At 36.4% G+C, this 17,062-nt stretch overlaps 3 protein-coding genes across 5 annotated transcripts; 1 reads left to right on the top strand and 2 right to left on the bottom strand.

Moving 5' to 3' along the window:
• The first annotated feature begins 299 nt into the window (after positions 1-299).
• Positions 300-8,022, top strand: LOC121267571 (putative zinc transporter At3g08650). 3 transcript variants are annotated; one of them, XM_041171489.1, is made up of 6 exons: positions 300-500; positions 1,557-1,954; positions 2,774-3,058; positions 4,505-4,633; positions 6,443-6,540; positions 6,811-8,022. In XM_041171489.1, exons 2-6 carry the CDS (start codon positions 1,586-1,588, stop codon positions 7,622-7,624), a joined length of 1,695 nt encoding a protein of 564 aa, XP_041027423.1. In that variant the 5' UTR covers positions 300-500; positions 1,557-1,585; the 3' UTR covers positions 7,625-8,022. The 3 variants fall into 3 exon arrangements, with proteins under 3 accessions (XP_041027423.1, XP_041027422.1, XP_041027421.1); XM_041171488.1 differs by having other exon boundaries at positions 1,065-1,954; XM_041171487.1 differs by having other exon boundaries at positions 1,059-1,954.
• Positions 8,023-8,356: 334 nt separating this feature from the next.
• On the bottom strand, positions 8,357-9,818 carry LOC121267575 (protein RETICULATA-RELATED 3, chloroplastic-like). Its single transcript, XM_041171493.1, is given in 2 exon segments — positions 8,357-9,284; positions 9,287-9,818. Coding segments are annotated over 2 exon segments (1,116 nt in total). The 5' UTR covers positions 9,617-9,818; the 3' UTR covers positions 8,357-8,498.
• A 3,753-nt stretch (positions 9,819-13,571) lies between these two features.
• LOC121267312 (V-type proton ATPase subunit E2-like) lies at positions 13,572-15,682 on the bottom strand. The gene is made up of 6 exons (XM_041171159.1): positions 15,381-15,682; positions 15,041-15,141; positions 14,468-14,624; positions 13,935-14,137; positions 13,692-13,791; positions 13,572-13,595 (listed from the first exon to the last, which is right to left on the bottom strand). Exons 1-6 carry the CDS (start codon positions 15,480-15,482, stop codon positions 13,572-13,574), a joined length of 687 nt encoding a protein of 228 aa, XP_041027093.1. The 5' UTR covers positions 15,483-15,682.
• Positions 15,683-17,062: the final 1,380 nt, after the last annotated feature.

Raw genomic sequence — 17,062 nt, 5'->3', positions numbered from 1 at the left:
ATTATTATAATTTTTTTAAAATTTTAAATAAAATACAAAATATAATTTAACTTTTTGAATCTTAAAATAAAAATTATATTAAAAATTTAATTTTTAATAATGTTTTAACATTTTTATTCAAATTTGATCCCATGTTAGAAAGCAATGTCGAGAGTGGAGAGTCGAGTTGATATACAAGTATTAAGTAAAGTCGCTGGTTTTGGTTTTGGTGATCTTTCGTTGAAAAACAACGTGCCGAGTCAACATCCTGTTTTATCCTCTCCCTTTCCTTATTTTATTTTATTTTTTCGGTGGTCTCTCTGATATTTTATTTTTATGTCTATATAAATTCCATGAGATAAATAGAAATAGAAAAAACATCTTCACGGAGGTTTATTCCTTTCGTTGGAGCCTGCCATCCTGTTAGACTCGACGGGTTTTTTTTGTTTGTTTGGACGGGCCGACTCATTAACTCGTTCGTTTCTTCAGGAGCAGGCTTTTCTACGTTTTCTTCCTGTTGGGTAAGTTCGATTATTTTCTCCTTTTGTTTATTCCCAATTTTTGTATTGTTTCTTTTATTATCCTAAATTTTGATTCATTTGAGTCAGAATATCTCCTCTTTTTTTTTAGGTTTTCCTTATTGAACTGTTGAGGAACCAAAAAAGGGTCCGTTAGTGTAACTGTGCAATTATCACTCTCATGGCTGTTGAGTTTAGTTTCTTTGATGGGGCATTGGACGGGATATCATCGAAAATTATTCTTAACTTCGTATTATTTGTCAATCTTTCTAGTCTGAAATGAAATTGGGATCGGATGTTGGAGCTATTGTTGATTGTGAAATTGGGACTTTTGGGGGTTCAGAAACTAGCATCTTTTATAAGGTTGTGTTTGGTTCCATTGAATTTTGCTTAGAAAGATCCAACATTTCTACCTGGAAATCTTAGGATTTCGGGTGTCAAATCTTATTCTTTGGTAATATTTATTTTTTACATGATATCCATGATTTGTTCTCTTTCTTTTTTATTTTGATTTTTTTGGGGTCAAATTTCGCATGCTAAACCTACCCCTTTCGTGTGAAGGTGAAGTTATGTGTTGCTAAGGATCATGTCACTCTTGTAATGTTGCTGCTTTGGTAGTAACTCTGTCAATAACTCTTCCTTGGAATAGGGATCTGATTGATGTCTTGACGTATCTGATGCTGGTGTTCAAGCTAGACATCCTACAAGGATTGGTGGCTTCTAGTTGCTGCACCTAAATGGGCTTCGAAGTGCATTCTTTCTGAAAGTCAAAAGATTTTTTGCCTCTTTTTTGCCCTTTCCTGAATTGTAATTTTAGAAGCTGCATGTGGGAGGAACCTTGTTCAATGCTGAGCTCGCTTGTAGGTGCTTGATTTGGGGGCCAGGGAGACTAGAGTGGCCACTATTTGTTATTTCGTGTGATGGAAAATATCTTTTCCGTTACATGAGATTCTGAATTATTTTTTGTGATACCTTTACGGACTAAAATGTGGTTGAGATTTAAGCCCATCTTGTTATTCTTTTTGTTCTCCTCTATATTGTGCTTCGGTAATGCAACAGAAGAGGTTGAAAATGAAGTGTCACGAAAGATGAGGGCTGCTCCACACAAGAATGCAGGAAGTAATGTTATAGATGGCACTGCCATAGAGAATTCCTTTAATTTTGCGGATACTAATAATGGACTGGGAGAGCGGAACAGCGGAAGTGGCAAAGTTACGGTGTCAACAGTTGCATTATTTACATTGGCAATGGCTGCTGCCTCAGGTTTAGGTGCTGTCCCATTTTTCTTTGTGGAGCTTGATCCTCAGTGGGCCGGATTATGCAATGGAATTGCTGCTGGTGTGATGTTGGCTGCAAGTTTTGATCTCATAGAGGAAGGGCAGCAAGGGCATGATGCTGGAAATTGGGTTGTGATTGGAATTTTAGCTGGTGGAATATTTGTTTTGCTCTGTAAAAAGGTGACGTCGTTGATCTTTTGCTTTACCAGCATTTATCTGGTTCCCCTTGCATTCAAAATTCAGCATCTGCCTCTTGGCATTCTCATTTATGTTGCATTGTGTTGTGTGAATATATTTGTTTCTTGCTTTTTATCTGCCTCTTGGCATTCTCATAATGAATAGATTTATGCTGAGCTCGCTGGTGTGATGTTGGCTGGGCTCGCTTGTAGGTGCTGAGCTCGCTTGTAGGTGCTTGATTTGGGCAGGGCAACATGCTTTATCTGCCTCTTGGCATTCTCATAATGAATAGATTTATTATGAATATATTTTTTTTGATAAGTAATAAGAAATTTTATTGATATAAAGATAGGCGTAAGCCAGGTACACCGGAAGTATACATGTGAAAACACCGATTTATTACGAATATATGTTAACATGCTTTATTATTTTTCTGAATGTCGGCAAGGCAATATATGTAATTAATTAGAAGCGTAGTTAGTTCTATTGGTCCAATATGGCATTTGAAGAAATCCAAATAGAGATGTACCCAGGCTTGCCAATGTGTATCCAAATAAAGATGCCTCTTTCACTATATATTTGGTAAAAGTGAAACATGTACTTTTGGGAATACTTACAATTATGCATGGGGTTTCCCAATATTTTAACTTTGACTCAACCCACCTCAACTCCACTGATCGATTATGTTTTTGAGCAGTTTTTCTTTAAACTAATGCTTTTCGTGGTACATATGCTTATGTCTTCCTAAAAGAGTTTTCTCCTTTAATAAATAAGGTGAGCTGTATCAAGATAGTACGTCTTACATCACTTTTTGGGTTTTAGTTTCTTGAACAATATGGAGAAGTAAGTATGCTGGACATAAAAGGTGCTGATGCAGCTAAAGTCATTCTTGTTATTGGAATAATGACACTTCATTCATTTGGGGAGGGCTCTGGCGTTGGTGTTTCATTTGCTGGCTCAAAGGGGTTCTCTCAAGGTCTTTTGGTAACTTTGGCTATTGCTGTGCACAACATACCCGAGGGATTAGCTGTGAGTATGGTGCTTGCATCAAGAGGTGTTTCTCCGCAGAATGCCATGTTATGGAGTGTGATTACATCATTACCACAGGTAATATGTTATGCTTTATAATCCATTGCACTTTTTAAATGTATTTACATTGAGCGCAAAATGCATTCTTTGATCAATTTGGTCATATTGGCCGGGTAATCAATTGGTCGGGTTCAATATCAACTCATTCGGGTTCGGCTTCTTTTTGAATCAACACGAACTCGACACAAATATTAAAAGGGTCAATCACCTCGACCCAAACTCAATATGCTTAGTTCACAGGTTGATTCAACATGATCCATTTTAACCCATGAAAACAGAAAACGAAAAATAATCACGAACATGTGATCCCTCTTACTATAGGATAACGAGACAAAAGGCTATACAATATAATTCTAAGAAAATACTTAAACGAGTGCTATATTTTTCAATCTTCAACTCAATTTGTAGCAAAAAATCGTGTGGTGGGTCATAGGTTGGGCCAAGTGATCCGTGACCCAAATGACTTGAGTGATAGTTTTGTCCTGAATCAGGTTATCCTGTCAACCTGCTAGTTGACCCAACAGTGACCTGTAATAACTGGTTCGGATTCGGGTCGGCCAGAATTGACCAAACCCGAGTAAGCCTAACTCTAACACTTATTATGTGTTGTGTTCTGTTGGTGTCGTGTTGATGGGATGTGCCAAAAATCTCCAACCCAAATAATATGCTACTCTTCTCATAAAGGGGGAAAAAAAAAAAAAGAATCAAGGATAGGTGCTAAGTGAAAATTTTTTCCCCATTCTGGCTGCATGCGAGTTGTTGTGTAACCTTAGTGTAGTCATATGGATAAAAAGTGCAGTCTCTGTTGCTTTGAATCTCCATGTTTTCAGAAGTTTGTGAGCATCTTATTGTTTCCATCTGTGGTTTGTTTTGGTCCAGGCGGAGGGGACAAATTTGCTACTCGTCGAGTCTGACCTAAACCCTGTGGGTGATTGGCTGTTTTTTTTTTTTTTGTGTCCTAAGAGTTCAGTCATTTGTTTTTTTATTTGGTCGTCCTTTGAATTTTGATGGACTCAGATTCTTTGCCATTGTATGAGGCCATGAACATTGTGCTTTATGCTAGACCCATAAGCTGATGTTTTGCACCATGCAATGAAGACTGGTGATGGGTTCTTATATCCTCATTTAATCTCAAACTTTGACTACCCAATCAGACTTGTGTTTTTTCTTGGGCTAAGGTGATATTCAGTGTGGTTAGAAAAGTAGGAACCTGTAATATGTTTGTTTTGTCTCTATTGATGCCAGATTAAAGCAAACAGAATTGGATTTTGTTTTAAGTGGTTGAAAGGATGAAATGAAAAAATGTTAAACCTTAAATGGCATTTCTTCCTACAATGATGGATAGAGCTCGTGGTTGTGGGTTCAAGATCCATTAGGCGCTTTTGTAACATATCGATAAAATAATAGTTATATATTAATTTGGTCATCTTCAACTCAATGACTTTTGGCATATTTGTGTTCCAGCCAATTGTAGCGGTGCCTTCGTTCATATGCGCTGATGCATTTAACAAGTTCTTGCCTTTCTGTACTGGCTTTGCTGCTGGATGTATGATCTGGATTGTTGTTGCAGAGGTACTCCCTGATGCCTTAAAGGTAATGTTTCTCCTGTTTGATACTTAAACGTTAATACTGATTTTCAGCAATAGGCTTTCAGAATGTATTGTTTAGTTTTTATGTCAGCCTATCCATTATTGTTAAATAAGCAAGAAAAAGATTTTCACTTTTCTTGAGCCTGTGTATCACTAGAACATTACTAACTCCCAGTTTTATACAACAGGTCTTTAACTCTCAAGTCTAGTGAAAGGGCAGTAACAATAGTTACCCACAGTGGGAGTTGCTATGCACTTTGTAACCACTTTGCCTGATGTAAAAACAAAATTAGGGGGAAAAGAAACTCCTGCATTATTTTAGTTGTCATCAATAGAGCCTTGCTGAGTTTCATGCATGCATATTGCCTTTCGTTTGCTATTCATATCATTTTCACTGGACTCTTGGCTCTTCTTGGTTACATAATCTGATTTGTGCCTATCATACTGCAATGATCACTGGTGTACTAGGGCTACACCTTTTCATTTTCTACTGCAATTATCACTGTTCACTGTCTCCCATATCAACGTGCCTATCATACTGCAATTAATTTGTCTGGCATTGGCTAAATGATTATTACCATATCAACTCCCAGTCCATGTACTTTCATGTGCTTCTTTAGTCATATAACTCTTTAGTTGAGTTGAGTGTCTCAAGTCTTTGTAGTTTACAGTGTAATTATACAAATTGTGCTGGACTTTGAATTTTGGATGCATACTTACGTCCTCTGCTACACTTCCCTTCTTGCCTGCATTCGAAAACTGGAAGTTTGATGACAAAGAGTAGGGGTGAAAATTTTTGGGTCCGGACCAGACCAAAAATATTTTTGGTCGGTTTCAGTCCTTTGTCTGTGAGGAATTCGGTTTTCAGTCCGGTCCCGGAGTGTGGATTTTTTGGACCGGACCGGACCGAAACTTAACCAAATTAGATTGTTATAAATTTTTAATTTTTTTTTAAATATAATATAGTATTTTATATAGTAGTTATATAAGTTAATTATGTAATTTTCATTTAATATATTATCATTGACCATATAAAATGTTAACATAATATATACTATCAATTAACTAATATATTCATATGATAATATATGTTATTATATGTACATACATACTGTACTATTTACACTTAATTAAAGTAATTAGGTCATTTTTTTAAGATACCTAAGTTGCAAGTAAGCATGAATAATCTATGGACAATTAAATTATTTAATATTCATTAATCATATATAAAATGTTAGAATTTTAATATAGGTCATTATAAATACTAAAGTACTAAGTTAGGAACTATTAACATCATTGATATAATTATAATTAATTATTTTTTCAATGAGTTAGTTACATAATCCACATTAAAGAGCTCACTTAATTTTAATTTTACTAATTTAATTAATTTTTTTTATTAATTTATTTTCCAAAAAAAGAAAAGAGGAAAAAAATGTTTCTAACTCAAATGGACTGAATTGGAACGATTGGACCGACCGGACTGATAGCTAACGGTTTGGTCCGGTCCCTAGGGGTAATTGATTCGGTCCGGTGTGGAAAAATCATGGACTGAAATATTCGGTCTGTGACCACCCGTTCCCCCTGGACCAGACCTGACCGATTACACCCCTTTATGTCAAAAAGAGAAAAACTAGCTATAGATTTCTTTGGATTATTACTTATAAAAAAAAGAAAAAAGATTTCTTTGGATTATATTTTCAATTTTCACTTTTGTTTTTGTTTGTTTGTATTTTATTTTTTTATTTTTTTGCTTGTAGTTTCCCATTTATTGGAAGATAACTGTAGTCCCTCCAATCTTTATTGGTTATAGGAAGCCTCTTCATCCCAGGTTGCATCGGCAGCTACACTTTCTGTAGCATTTATGGAAGCTCTTGGCACTTTGTTTCAGAGTTTCAGCCATGACTACAGGTGAGTTTATTCTGGAATAATATCTTGTCAAAGAAGATACGGCCACAGTTGGCCGCCTCCTTTTTTCTTTTGGTAGAATTAGTCTTATAAACTACCGAAAAGAAGTATAACTTAATAACTGCACACTTGCAAACTTAGAAACCAGCATCACCACTAGACTTGAATTAGATTACAGTTCCCATCTTTGAAAAAACTGATGTACAATTATTACACCCTAATCCTACAGATTACAGTTCCTCTCTTTGGCTAATTTAAATTTCTCAATTACAGCTCAGAGGATGCTTCTGGCTTCTTGGTTTCTCTACTTTTTGGGCTTGGGCCATTGCTTGGTGGAATTGTTCTTGTTTCATTTGCTCTTGCTTTCCATCTTCAGCATGCTCTTTTAATGGGTTCAGCTTCTGGCATTGCCTTTGTCCTTGGTGCCTGGCGACCACTGCAGCTTCTCTTGTCGTCAAAAATGGGGTTTATGCCTCTTATATTGCTGCTTGCTACAGGAGCTGCATTCATGCATGTTGCAAGCTCTAGTGTTTTGAAGCAAGCAGATCGTAGAAGAGCGTCTGCTAATAAGTTGCCTACGGTAAGTGGTTTTTCAGTGAGTATTCACACCCTTCAGTCATTCATATCATGTGGAGCGGTTGCCTTTCATGCCTTGGCTGAGGGTCTTGCACTAGGAGTGGCTGCATCAAAAGCTCCTGGACTTGGTCGGCACATGGTCCTTCCCATCTCCCTACACGGGTTCCCTCGGGGTGCAGCTGTGGCCAGCTGTATATTTGGGGCTACTGACAGCTGGCATGGGTCCCTTGCTGCTGCTGCCCTAATCGGAGCTACAGCTCCAATATCTGCAATTGGAGCGATACTAGCGGGAATTGACTACACGGGTCTGGACCATGTGATGGTGTTTGCTTGTGGGGGGTTAATCCCGAGCTTTGGAACAATAATAAAGAGAGCAGTTAGGTTGGATTCACGGAAAAGCAGTTGTGGGCTTGTGATAGGAGTGGTGTTTGCTACATTGTGTTTAACGTTCACCAAGTTGGTTTGCTTGCACACACCTTACTGCAATTCTGCTCCAGAAGCTGTCAGATGAATTGATAATGCTGCAGCTCATGCGTGATGTATAATTATTAGGTCCACCTGCATTTGTTGGCGTGGTTAGCATTGTCATCTTCCAACATGAATGTGGTTGGCACAGTCATCTTCCAACATGTGAGCTTGCGCCCTGCTAGGCAAAGCGTACCCGTAAAAATTCCATTAGAGATTCAATGCGAAAGGTTTTTTTATTTTTTATTCTCTTTCTCGGCAATGCCAAAGGTTTGTTATAAAGGACAAGGTACGCGAGGAGACGAGAGCTGTCTTACAGAATCGAGGTTTATTATCCTTAAGTTTTTGTCCTGTTACAGAAAGAACGAAGAATATGGGGTTTTCCCCCCTTTCTTATTCATTAAAACAAAAGTGACCTCTATGAACGGTTCCCCCTTTGTTGTTGCTGCCTGTCTGAGATGGACATGTGTATACGAGAAAATTAAGAAAGCCACCGTCTCTTCTTACCAAATGGCTGGCGATGCGTAAAATATGTCAAGCCGGTGGACTGTATTTTCTCTGGACTGGCGGTTTTAGATAGTTGCCGTGTCAAAAAAGCATTCTCTGAGGTGGTGGTGCTGTCTCCTTTCAAGCCCTTTAAAACTTAGGAACGCAATGCAAGGAAAGGTTACGTACCACAATTTCGACTCAACTTCTACACGTAATTAGCAAGGCCGACACAAACATTTTGTTCTCACCTCTACAGCTCTACTGACAGCCATCTCCATACAAACAGCCAGAAAATAGGATCGAGATTCTTATTGCAGCTAAAATTATTATGGTGATCAAGATGAGCCCTCACAGCGAAGCTTTAGTTATGAACATATGAAAGAGGACATGAAAATTATAAAAACATGCCTTAAAAAAAGATGACCAATACATCACTTGCATGTCGATGGATTGCTCTGGAAATTCTCAGACCCATCAATAAACTTTTCCTTCTCCGGAACAGACCCAACCTCTCCTCCAATTGGCTTTGCTTCCTCGACGCTCTGCGACCCCGTCAACCTGGCCAGTATCACAAATGTCATCCCTCCAAGAACATTGTTCAAGCATCTGAGAACCACCACCGAGGACTTGAATGCCAAAGGAGGCAGCCCCTTAGCCAGCAAGAACTCCATACCGTTCAAAGTTTGGTACCTGAAGTTGCTGTTAATACCCATGTGAATGGCCCAAGTAAGCGCATTCAAAAGCATCGGAGGCGGCTTGTTGGGGGTCGCGAAATTGGGGTCCATCTTCTTCCTCATACTGATCAACCCATTTGATATGGCAGTCCCCACGAGCCCCGCAGCTAACCCAACAGCAGCAAAGACTGCACCTTTGTACACAAAAGTCCCAAACCGATTGAGAATGGTATAGGCACCCGGTTCAAACATGTGGCTCGTGGGACAATTGGCAAAGATGGAAGGGAGATTAAGGGACGAAGAAGACAGGGTGGGTGCCAAAAGATACATAAGAGTGAAGTTCAGTATGGATCCGACAACGAGTGTGGAGAAAACGAAGTCGAGCTCATTGAGTCCGAAGTTGGGTCGGGATGCCATGTCCCCGAGAACACTAGATGAGACTCCCACCAATTCCTCCATGAGAACCTTGAACGGGAATTGGGGATCGGCCGCAACCCTCGATCTCCATCCGTTTAGAAAAAGACCCAGAATTCCAATTCCAGGCCACCGGAAGATAAAGAATCACCGAAATCGTTCCCATCTCCTTCGCTCCAGCCTCCATTACCTCCGCCACCAGCTCCGTACCCGATCCCATTGTTGCCAACGCCGCCTCCGGAAGATGGAAGTTCAGATTTCACAACAAAGTTGTTGGGTTCGGAGAGCTTTGCGCGGATCAGATTAAGAGAGTAGTATGGAGATGATGAAGAGAAAGGAAATGAACTAGGAGCCGTACCGAAGCGGTAATCGGAAACGTTGCAACGGTATTGGGAGTTCCTGGTAATAGAAGGAGCAGAGTAACCAAGGTGAAGCTGAGCGTGAGCCATGCCCACCAACATACATGTAAAAAAATCCCAGAAAGAGAGGGAAGAAAAAAGCCTCAATTTAAGGAAAAGTCTCAATGCAGTCGTTTTCGCGCCCTTCGCACGAAAATGAGTTGGAAGACTAATCAAATGCACGGGGATGGAATTTCCCAGCCAGGAGCCTGTGTACCAATACGAGAAGAAAGAAGACAGAAGGGGGCGGGTAGGTAGGTACCGGTAGATTAATGATATTATTTTTTAATACTGTTATTATTTTGAGATTTGAAAATTAAATTATTTATTATTATATTTTGTATTGAAACTTACAAAAGTTATAATAATAAATTGAGTTGCGTTTGATAATCAAATGTATCTAATTTGGTTTGGTTATTGAATTTAACTGAGTACAACCTAATTTTAAGCTGAATTTAATATTCAAATACTCAACTTTTAAATTATTAAAGTCATTCCAAATCAAAACGTTCTTACACATGAGATCCATAATTTTTTTTAACTTAAAACATCTTTGAATACTATTACATCTCGAGGGATGTAGCTCGAGAACCCGTCGAAAAGGCAAAAGTAATTTTTTTATTTTTCTTTTCTTTTTTTCATGTATTTTTTAATCATCATAAATATTTTTTTAAAAAAATAAAAAATTCACAACATCAATAAAAAAAATAATGACAGGGTTACTATCCTACTACTATTTATAAAAAAAACATTTTCTTAATCATTAAGTAAAAAAAAAAAAAAAAATCTCATTCGGGACCCAACTTCGGGTCCCAAAGCATTTATGAACATCTTTATATATAGGACCTACAACCATTTTCAATTTCTCATAAAAAGTACTAAACTCATCTCAACATCCAAACACACTTTAAACTCAGTTTAGATGGCTCTCACATAATTTTCTTTACTACTCAACTCATTACTATTCATAAAAAACTCAACTCAGTCGAGTTCAATTCAACATCTAAATGCAGCCTAAGATTGCGTTTAGGTAATGAGATATTTTCAAATATTATGTGAATGATAATAAAAAGTAATAAAAAAATAATAAAAAAATATTAAATAGTAATAAAAAGTATATAAAAAATAATAATAAAATAATAAATAGTAATGACGTAGCCAAACTAAGGAATCGTAGGAAATCTTGGGTTTAAAATTGGACTTGGCGTTTAAAGTTATTTGAGAAATTTATCTATCTTAAGACCCGTTTGGATTAGAGGTGAATTGAGATGATTTTAAATGAGTTGAATAAAATATTGTTAGCATATTATTTTTTAATATTATTATTTTTTTGAGGTTTGAAAAAGTTGAATTATTTATTATATTTTGTGTGAGAATTTGAAAAAATTATAATGATGAGTTGAGATGAGTTTCCACTCCAAACCGGCTAAATGTTTATGAGTCAGGCTACTCTGCCGCTTAGAGTAGCCCGCTCATGTTTACCGCTTTTGTGTTTTGTGTTTTTTTTTTTTCATTTTCTTTTCACAATTTTTTTAATATATTTAAATACTTTAAAAAAAAATTCCAATACTCTTAAAATCACTTCCTTAATCACTAAAAAAAAAAAAAAAAAAAAAAAAAAATTTGCCAAGCAGTCAAATGAGAAGGCAAAGTAGTGTTTTCCAATGTTTATCACCCTTTCATTTTAGGATATGTCTTTGTTGGCTAAATAAATAAATATGGATAGTGGTGACTTCATGAAATGCCATGCCCATTATTAGAGCACTAGCATTAGACTCACTAAGGGTGTGTGTGGATGTTAAAGTGAGTTGAGTTGAGTTGTGATAATAAAATATTGTTAGAATATTATTTTTTAATATTATTATTATTTTAAAATTTGAAAAAGTTGAATTGTTTATTATATTTTGTATTGAGATTTGAAAAAATTGTAATGATGAGTTGAGATGAGTTGAGGTGAGTTTAGTAACCAAACGCACCCTAAATGAGTCCAGTCTCTAAAATTTGATGATTTTAACTTTAAAATCTTGACATTGGATTCACTATATCTTTAAATGTCAAGCTTTTAACTACAGTAAATTTTCCTTCTTCAAATTTGAAGACTTTCTAATCATGATTAAATGCATTATTTTATTAGAAAAATTATATCATTTTGCCCGTGATGTCGTTACTTTTTTCCTTTCTTTTTCTCAGCTTTCTTCCTCTTCCCCCCAAAATCCCCAAATCTCTTTCACTGCCTTTCTTCCTCTCCTCCCAAAAATTCCCAAATCCCTCACTTCCTCTGCCTTTCTTCATCTCCCCTGAAATCCCCAATCCCTTTTCACTCCCTCCCTTTCTTCCCGATTCCCAGAAACCCCCAATCCCTTTCTTCCTCTCTGTTTGAAATTAAACCTCCACTGAAGTTCAAGTTCCTACGAGTACAAGGTCTATTTTCTTCTTTGATTCTCTGCTCTTTTACAAGACCTCCATCACCTCCGCTCTGAACGTGATCTATCTCCGTGAGTTAACTCTCTTTCTGTCTTTATATATTAATCCTATATGCATGTATGAGAAATTTTGATAAGTGATTTATATGCATGTATGATAAATTTTGATAAGAGATTTGTATGCTTATGTATGTATTTTTGCCCGTAAGAAATTTTGCACTGCATCTATGTATTTCAATTCTTCTGTTGTTTGAGTTGTTTGAAACAAAATGTTTTTTTTCAATCCTTTTTTTCAATCATTCTATTGTTTCTTCACGGGTATTTTTAATTAATCTCATTTTCTTAGAGCTTTGTCTTCAGTCGATAGTATTACATTCAACTTTGTTTCTTCATGGGCATTTTCAATTAATTTCATTATGGGTTTTCATTTTGACATTTTTCTTCACGAGTTTTTTTTTTAAAAAATTGATGATTGTATTTTGGAAATGTTAACTTTTTGTGGATTGATTGGTTTCTGAATTGTAACTTGATGTTGGGTATGTTTGGATGCTTGTTATTTTGTGTGATGGCAGCAACTTAAGTTAGATTTATCTAAATGTGTGGTATATTTAGATGCTTGCTATTTTTGTGTGATGACAACATTTTGTGTGACGATAACAGCTTGTTGTTGAGTTAGATTAATCTAAATTTCAATGTCTTTTATTGTGGATGACTGTCTAGAATAAGCCAACCTTTTGTTTCAAGTTGAAATTTTAACTGCAAACTTTCATTTGTCTTTAATGTTATGTACTGAGCTTCCTCACAATATGATCATTACCGTAACTTTTACTAGTAGGATACATACCAATATATATATATATATATATATATAACTGAAATGGAAGGAGGTAGAAACTTCCTGTCATATATATTATATATGACAGAAACTTCCTTCCATTTCAGTCATATATATTTTTGGGGAAACTTCATATTATGAGCGAAAAATTTATTTTTGGGGGTTAATCTCTTCACACTACACTACACTACACTACACACCCATCCAGATGTCTATATGATGGGCTGATTCTTCACTGTTGAAAATAAAATCTCATGGAAAGAATAGGAATTGCAATCAAAGGGATGTATATATATGACTCAATTTGATGAATCCAATACTACTACTTTTAGTACAGCCCATAGCCAAGGGGTAGTCAGGCTACTCCCATGAGCTTGGTTGGTCGGTCACCAAGTCTCTTTTTTTTTTTTTTTAAAGAAAAAGAAAAAGAAAACTATATCTCGTACGGTACGAGTAGACATTCATTTAAACAAACGTAGAACAATTTCTACTTTTTCTAGAATGCTTGCTTTGTTAAGTATATATAGTTGTTTAGTTTTTGCGTAACTGTAGCCACATGATTTATTTGATCTTCTTACAACAAATTCTAATAAGAATTAGCTGATTCATTAACTATATATTATTTTTACCATAAATAAATTCCACTGTCTAACAGTAACAGACTTATTCCCCGAGAGGAGGCCATTAATTTCAACATGCAGCAACCTGCCTCTGCACTGCCAAATGATTCCAGAGGAAGCAGATTACATCATCTCCGCATTTATCCTACAAGGCGCTTTCGGATCTGCACTCCCAATTATCATTATGTAAGTTTCACTTCCCCACCAAAATTCACACATTTCCTTGCACATTTTACTATCTAAAATACATACATGCATACCTCAGGCAATTTCTGTCGGAAAACGACGTCCAACCTTGCATCAAGGGTGTTCTCACAGACTATCTTCCCATCTTGTGAAGCCAAGACAACCCCACCCGAGCTTTTGAGCAATTAACCAAAAAAGGGTCAGCACTTATATCCCTAAAAGACTTGACTTCAGGGCTTATAGTCTCTAGAGATATCAAGAAGATTGTCATAATTAAAAAGCCAAGGATGTTTTGCAGATAAGGTCTAAAATATTACCAATAGGGTTCATGGGAATCCATTGCACTCGGTGTTGGTGGTGGTGGGAGGTACACTTGATTGTTGACGGTAACCTTAGGGGCTTTAACTTTGGCCTTGTCGGCATACTCTTGTTTTGCTTCCTCCAAAACAGACTCAACAAGTCTGCGGTCAACCTCTCTGCACCGCAGCAATACTGCTGGCTCCTTCAGCCGTAGTAAGCTCTAGAAGTCACACAAAAGAAAAAACAAAAAAAACAAAAGATATGAGGCAAAGTAACAAAGACATTCCGATTATAATACAAAATACCATGACAACTTTATTCTTATAAGGATGTTGGATTGTCAAAGATGATCGATGATCATCGCCTAATTATTAATGTATAGGCTAGCTAGTAGTTGGCATATAAGCACAAAACTTCAAATTTTGGACATATTTGGTTATCTGTTCATGATGCAAAAACAATGAACCAGTAAGTTGGTTTAACTGATACCAGCACAATGACCTGATCAACTGCTTTTGCAAGAAATTCCAAATACATGTATGTTGATTACCTGAGCAATCAAAGCTTTGAGAAGGTTTTTGTATGTCTTCTTGTCCTCAGAAACATGCAGAAGTTCCTTGCTGGCAGATTCTTTCATAGAACTCACCACATCATCTTGTGCTTGAAGAACTTCTATACGAGATGCATTCAACTGCATTGAGTATTCACTGCACAGCAATTTTTTTTCCCCACGAATATCAAAGGGAAGACATAGGAAAATATAAGGAACAAATTCATCCAAGACATAGGAAAGATAGATCAGAAATATATATATATATATATATATATATATATATATATATATATATATATATATATATATATATATATATAGCACACAGTCAAGCAAGAGAAGAGGAAAGTAAAAAAGACCACCACTTGAGCATCAGGAACGTAAGTAGAAATAACAAATCGTCTACAATAAAATGTGGAATATATGCTGTAATAAGCTTTCAACCAGATTTTTGTCCAATGCCAAGAAAGAAATATAAAGAAGTTAATTAATTAGATGCTAAGACAAGTTTACGTTTCAGGTAACTAATGAAAAATGAAAATGAAACAGAGGAGATGCATGAAAACTGACATTTTCTTACGAATCTCCACCTGCTTCGACTTCCGCTCATACTCCTGTCGAATCTTTTTCTTTTCAGCCTCCATTAGTTGTAATTTCTCAATGTTGAACTCCTGAAAAGAAAAGGGGCACGGGATCGAAAGAGCTGGAACGTTTAATAGTAGTTGATGGGAAGTGTGTATATATAAAGGTAGCTTAGCTTTGAAACGCACACATTCTATGATCATAAACTGTGGTCGTTTAACGAAGGCTGTAATCATGAGTTGGGGTAATGTGAATCAACCGAATGATAGAACATTATTTAATTAGTTTGAGATCAGTAAACTAAAAAGAGTAAGAAAGTGGAGGTAACCTCCTCGGCAGAGAGAGAGATCTCGTTGGCTTTCTCCTCCGCCTCCTGACGGATGAACCTCACCATCTGCTGAATCTGCCTAGACACATCACCGTCCTCCATCCTTTCTTCTTCTCCAATTCTCTCTGCTTCAAACCAAACTCTATTATTCTATCAATGGCTACGTCTACTCTCATCCAAGGCTTCAAATCGTAGTCAATATTAATTGAACGCATGCAGCCAAAGGAAGCAGCATATCAGTACCACTCCACCACCACCCGTGCTATTTCTTTCTTTCTCCATACGGATCAGTTGATTGGGTTGAAGACGACGTGTCGTCCTATCACTCCCCGTCAGTCACGAAATTTCCTCCTGATTTTTCACCTTTGGACTTCTTCCCGTTGAATAATTCCTATCATTCCCCTTATTTCCCGTTCGTACGTATCTATAAAACATCATTATTCCTTCTATTTGTGAATTGAGAGAGAGAGTGAGGGTCTCGTACAAATTATTCTTGTAAAAAAAGTAGATTTCACTTTAAAAAAATATAAAAAAAAGTTATTTTTTAATAATGAGACTCACTTTTTTATAAAAAATTTGTATAAAGTTTATCTATTTGAAATTTGTACCATTACTCAAAAAAAAAAAAAAAGAAAAAAAATCAACGAATGAATAAATCACGTTCTGAAAATTTGGGACTCGAGCGTGATATTATGAACAAACTAATCCAGTACTAAATATTAACATGTTTTTTTTTTGGTTGAGTGAGCTTGTAGTCTTTTAATTGATATTCGCTCATGTGTGATACATCATTGTTTTGGGCAATTAAATAAATGAGAAATGATATTTATAATCGTAGAATGAACAATCGCCGTGCAATCATTTAAAAAAAATGAATAAATATATGATCCACATAAAAAAATTAAATTTTTAATAGTGGATCTCACTCTTTTTTAAAATAATTGTACGACGCTTGCACACTTCACGACAGTATATAGTATTACTCTAAATAAATATAGTTTTTCTGCTCAAATAAGAAGTAGCAATAGCTCCAGCGTTAGATCTTTAATTGACGTAGCTGCTGCAACACCTTCAAATGTAATAGTCAACCATACATGAGTCAGTTGAGTTATGGGAACTGGTTAGTAATTGTAGCTTACTGTATAAATATGTATGGGTCATTACTGTTATCTTGTTATTTCCTTTTGTTGGGTTATGATCGAAGTTGTATAATTAGGAGGCAGTTGAGTCTGCTACTTGGCTGCTGTGAGCCTTGATGTATAAGAATGGAGGACAAAATATTTTGTAGGTATTGCAGAAATCTAATGATATTATCTTTTTCCCTATCTTTCTTCTTCTTCTTCTCTTAAGGTGCTCACTCTCGAAATGAGATTGTTACAAATTGGTATCTAGAGCCTTGTTCCTTGGTCACATTCTCTCTTCAAATGGCTGACGAGACGTGTTTCTCACTTTCAGGAAGGCCTTACCTCATTGAAGGAGTCCACAAACTCTCAATTCAAGTCCCTGGAGACCGAGGTCCTTGCTTTGAAACGTCAATCTGAAGCAGTCGTCCAACAACTGGTAACCCTCACCTTGGAGCTCCAGAAACAAAATCGATAGTTGCAATCTCTTGGTGCATCATCTTCTAATCATGTAGAGCATATTAACCCCGCCACTAAGCCTATGGGACCTTTCTGACAGGT

Source organism: Juglans microcarpa x Juglans regia, chromosome 5S, assembly GCF_004785595.1.
Source record: "Juglans microcarpa x Juglans regia isolate MS1-56 chromosome 5S, Jm3101_v1.0, whole genome shotgun sequence".
NCBI classification, from domain to species: Eukaryota; Viridiplantae; Streptophyta; class Magnoliopsida; order Fagales; family Juglandaceae; genus Juglans; species Juglans microcarpa x Juglans regia.
This window is presented reverse-complemented; position numbering and strand designations above follow the sequence as displayed.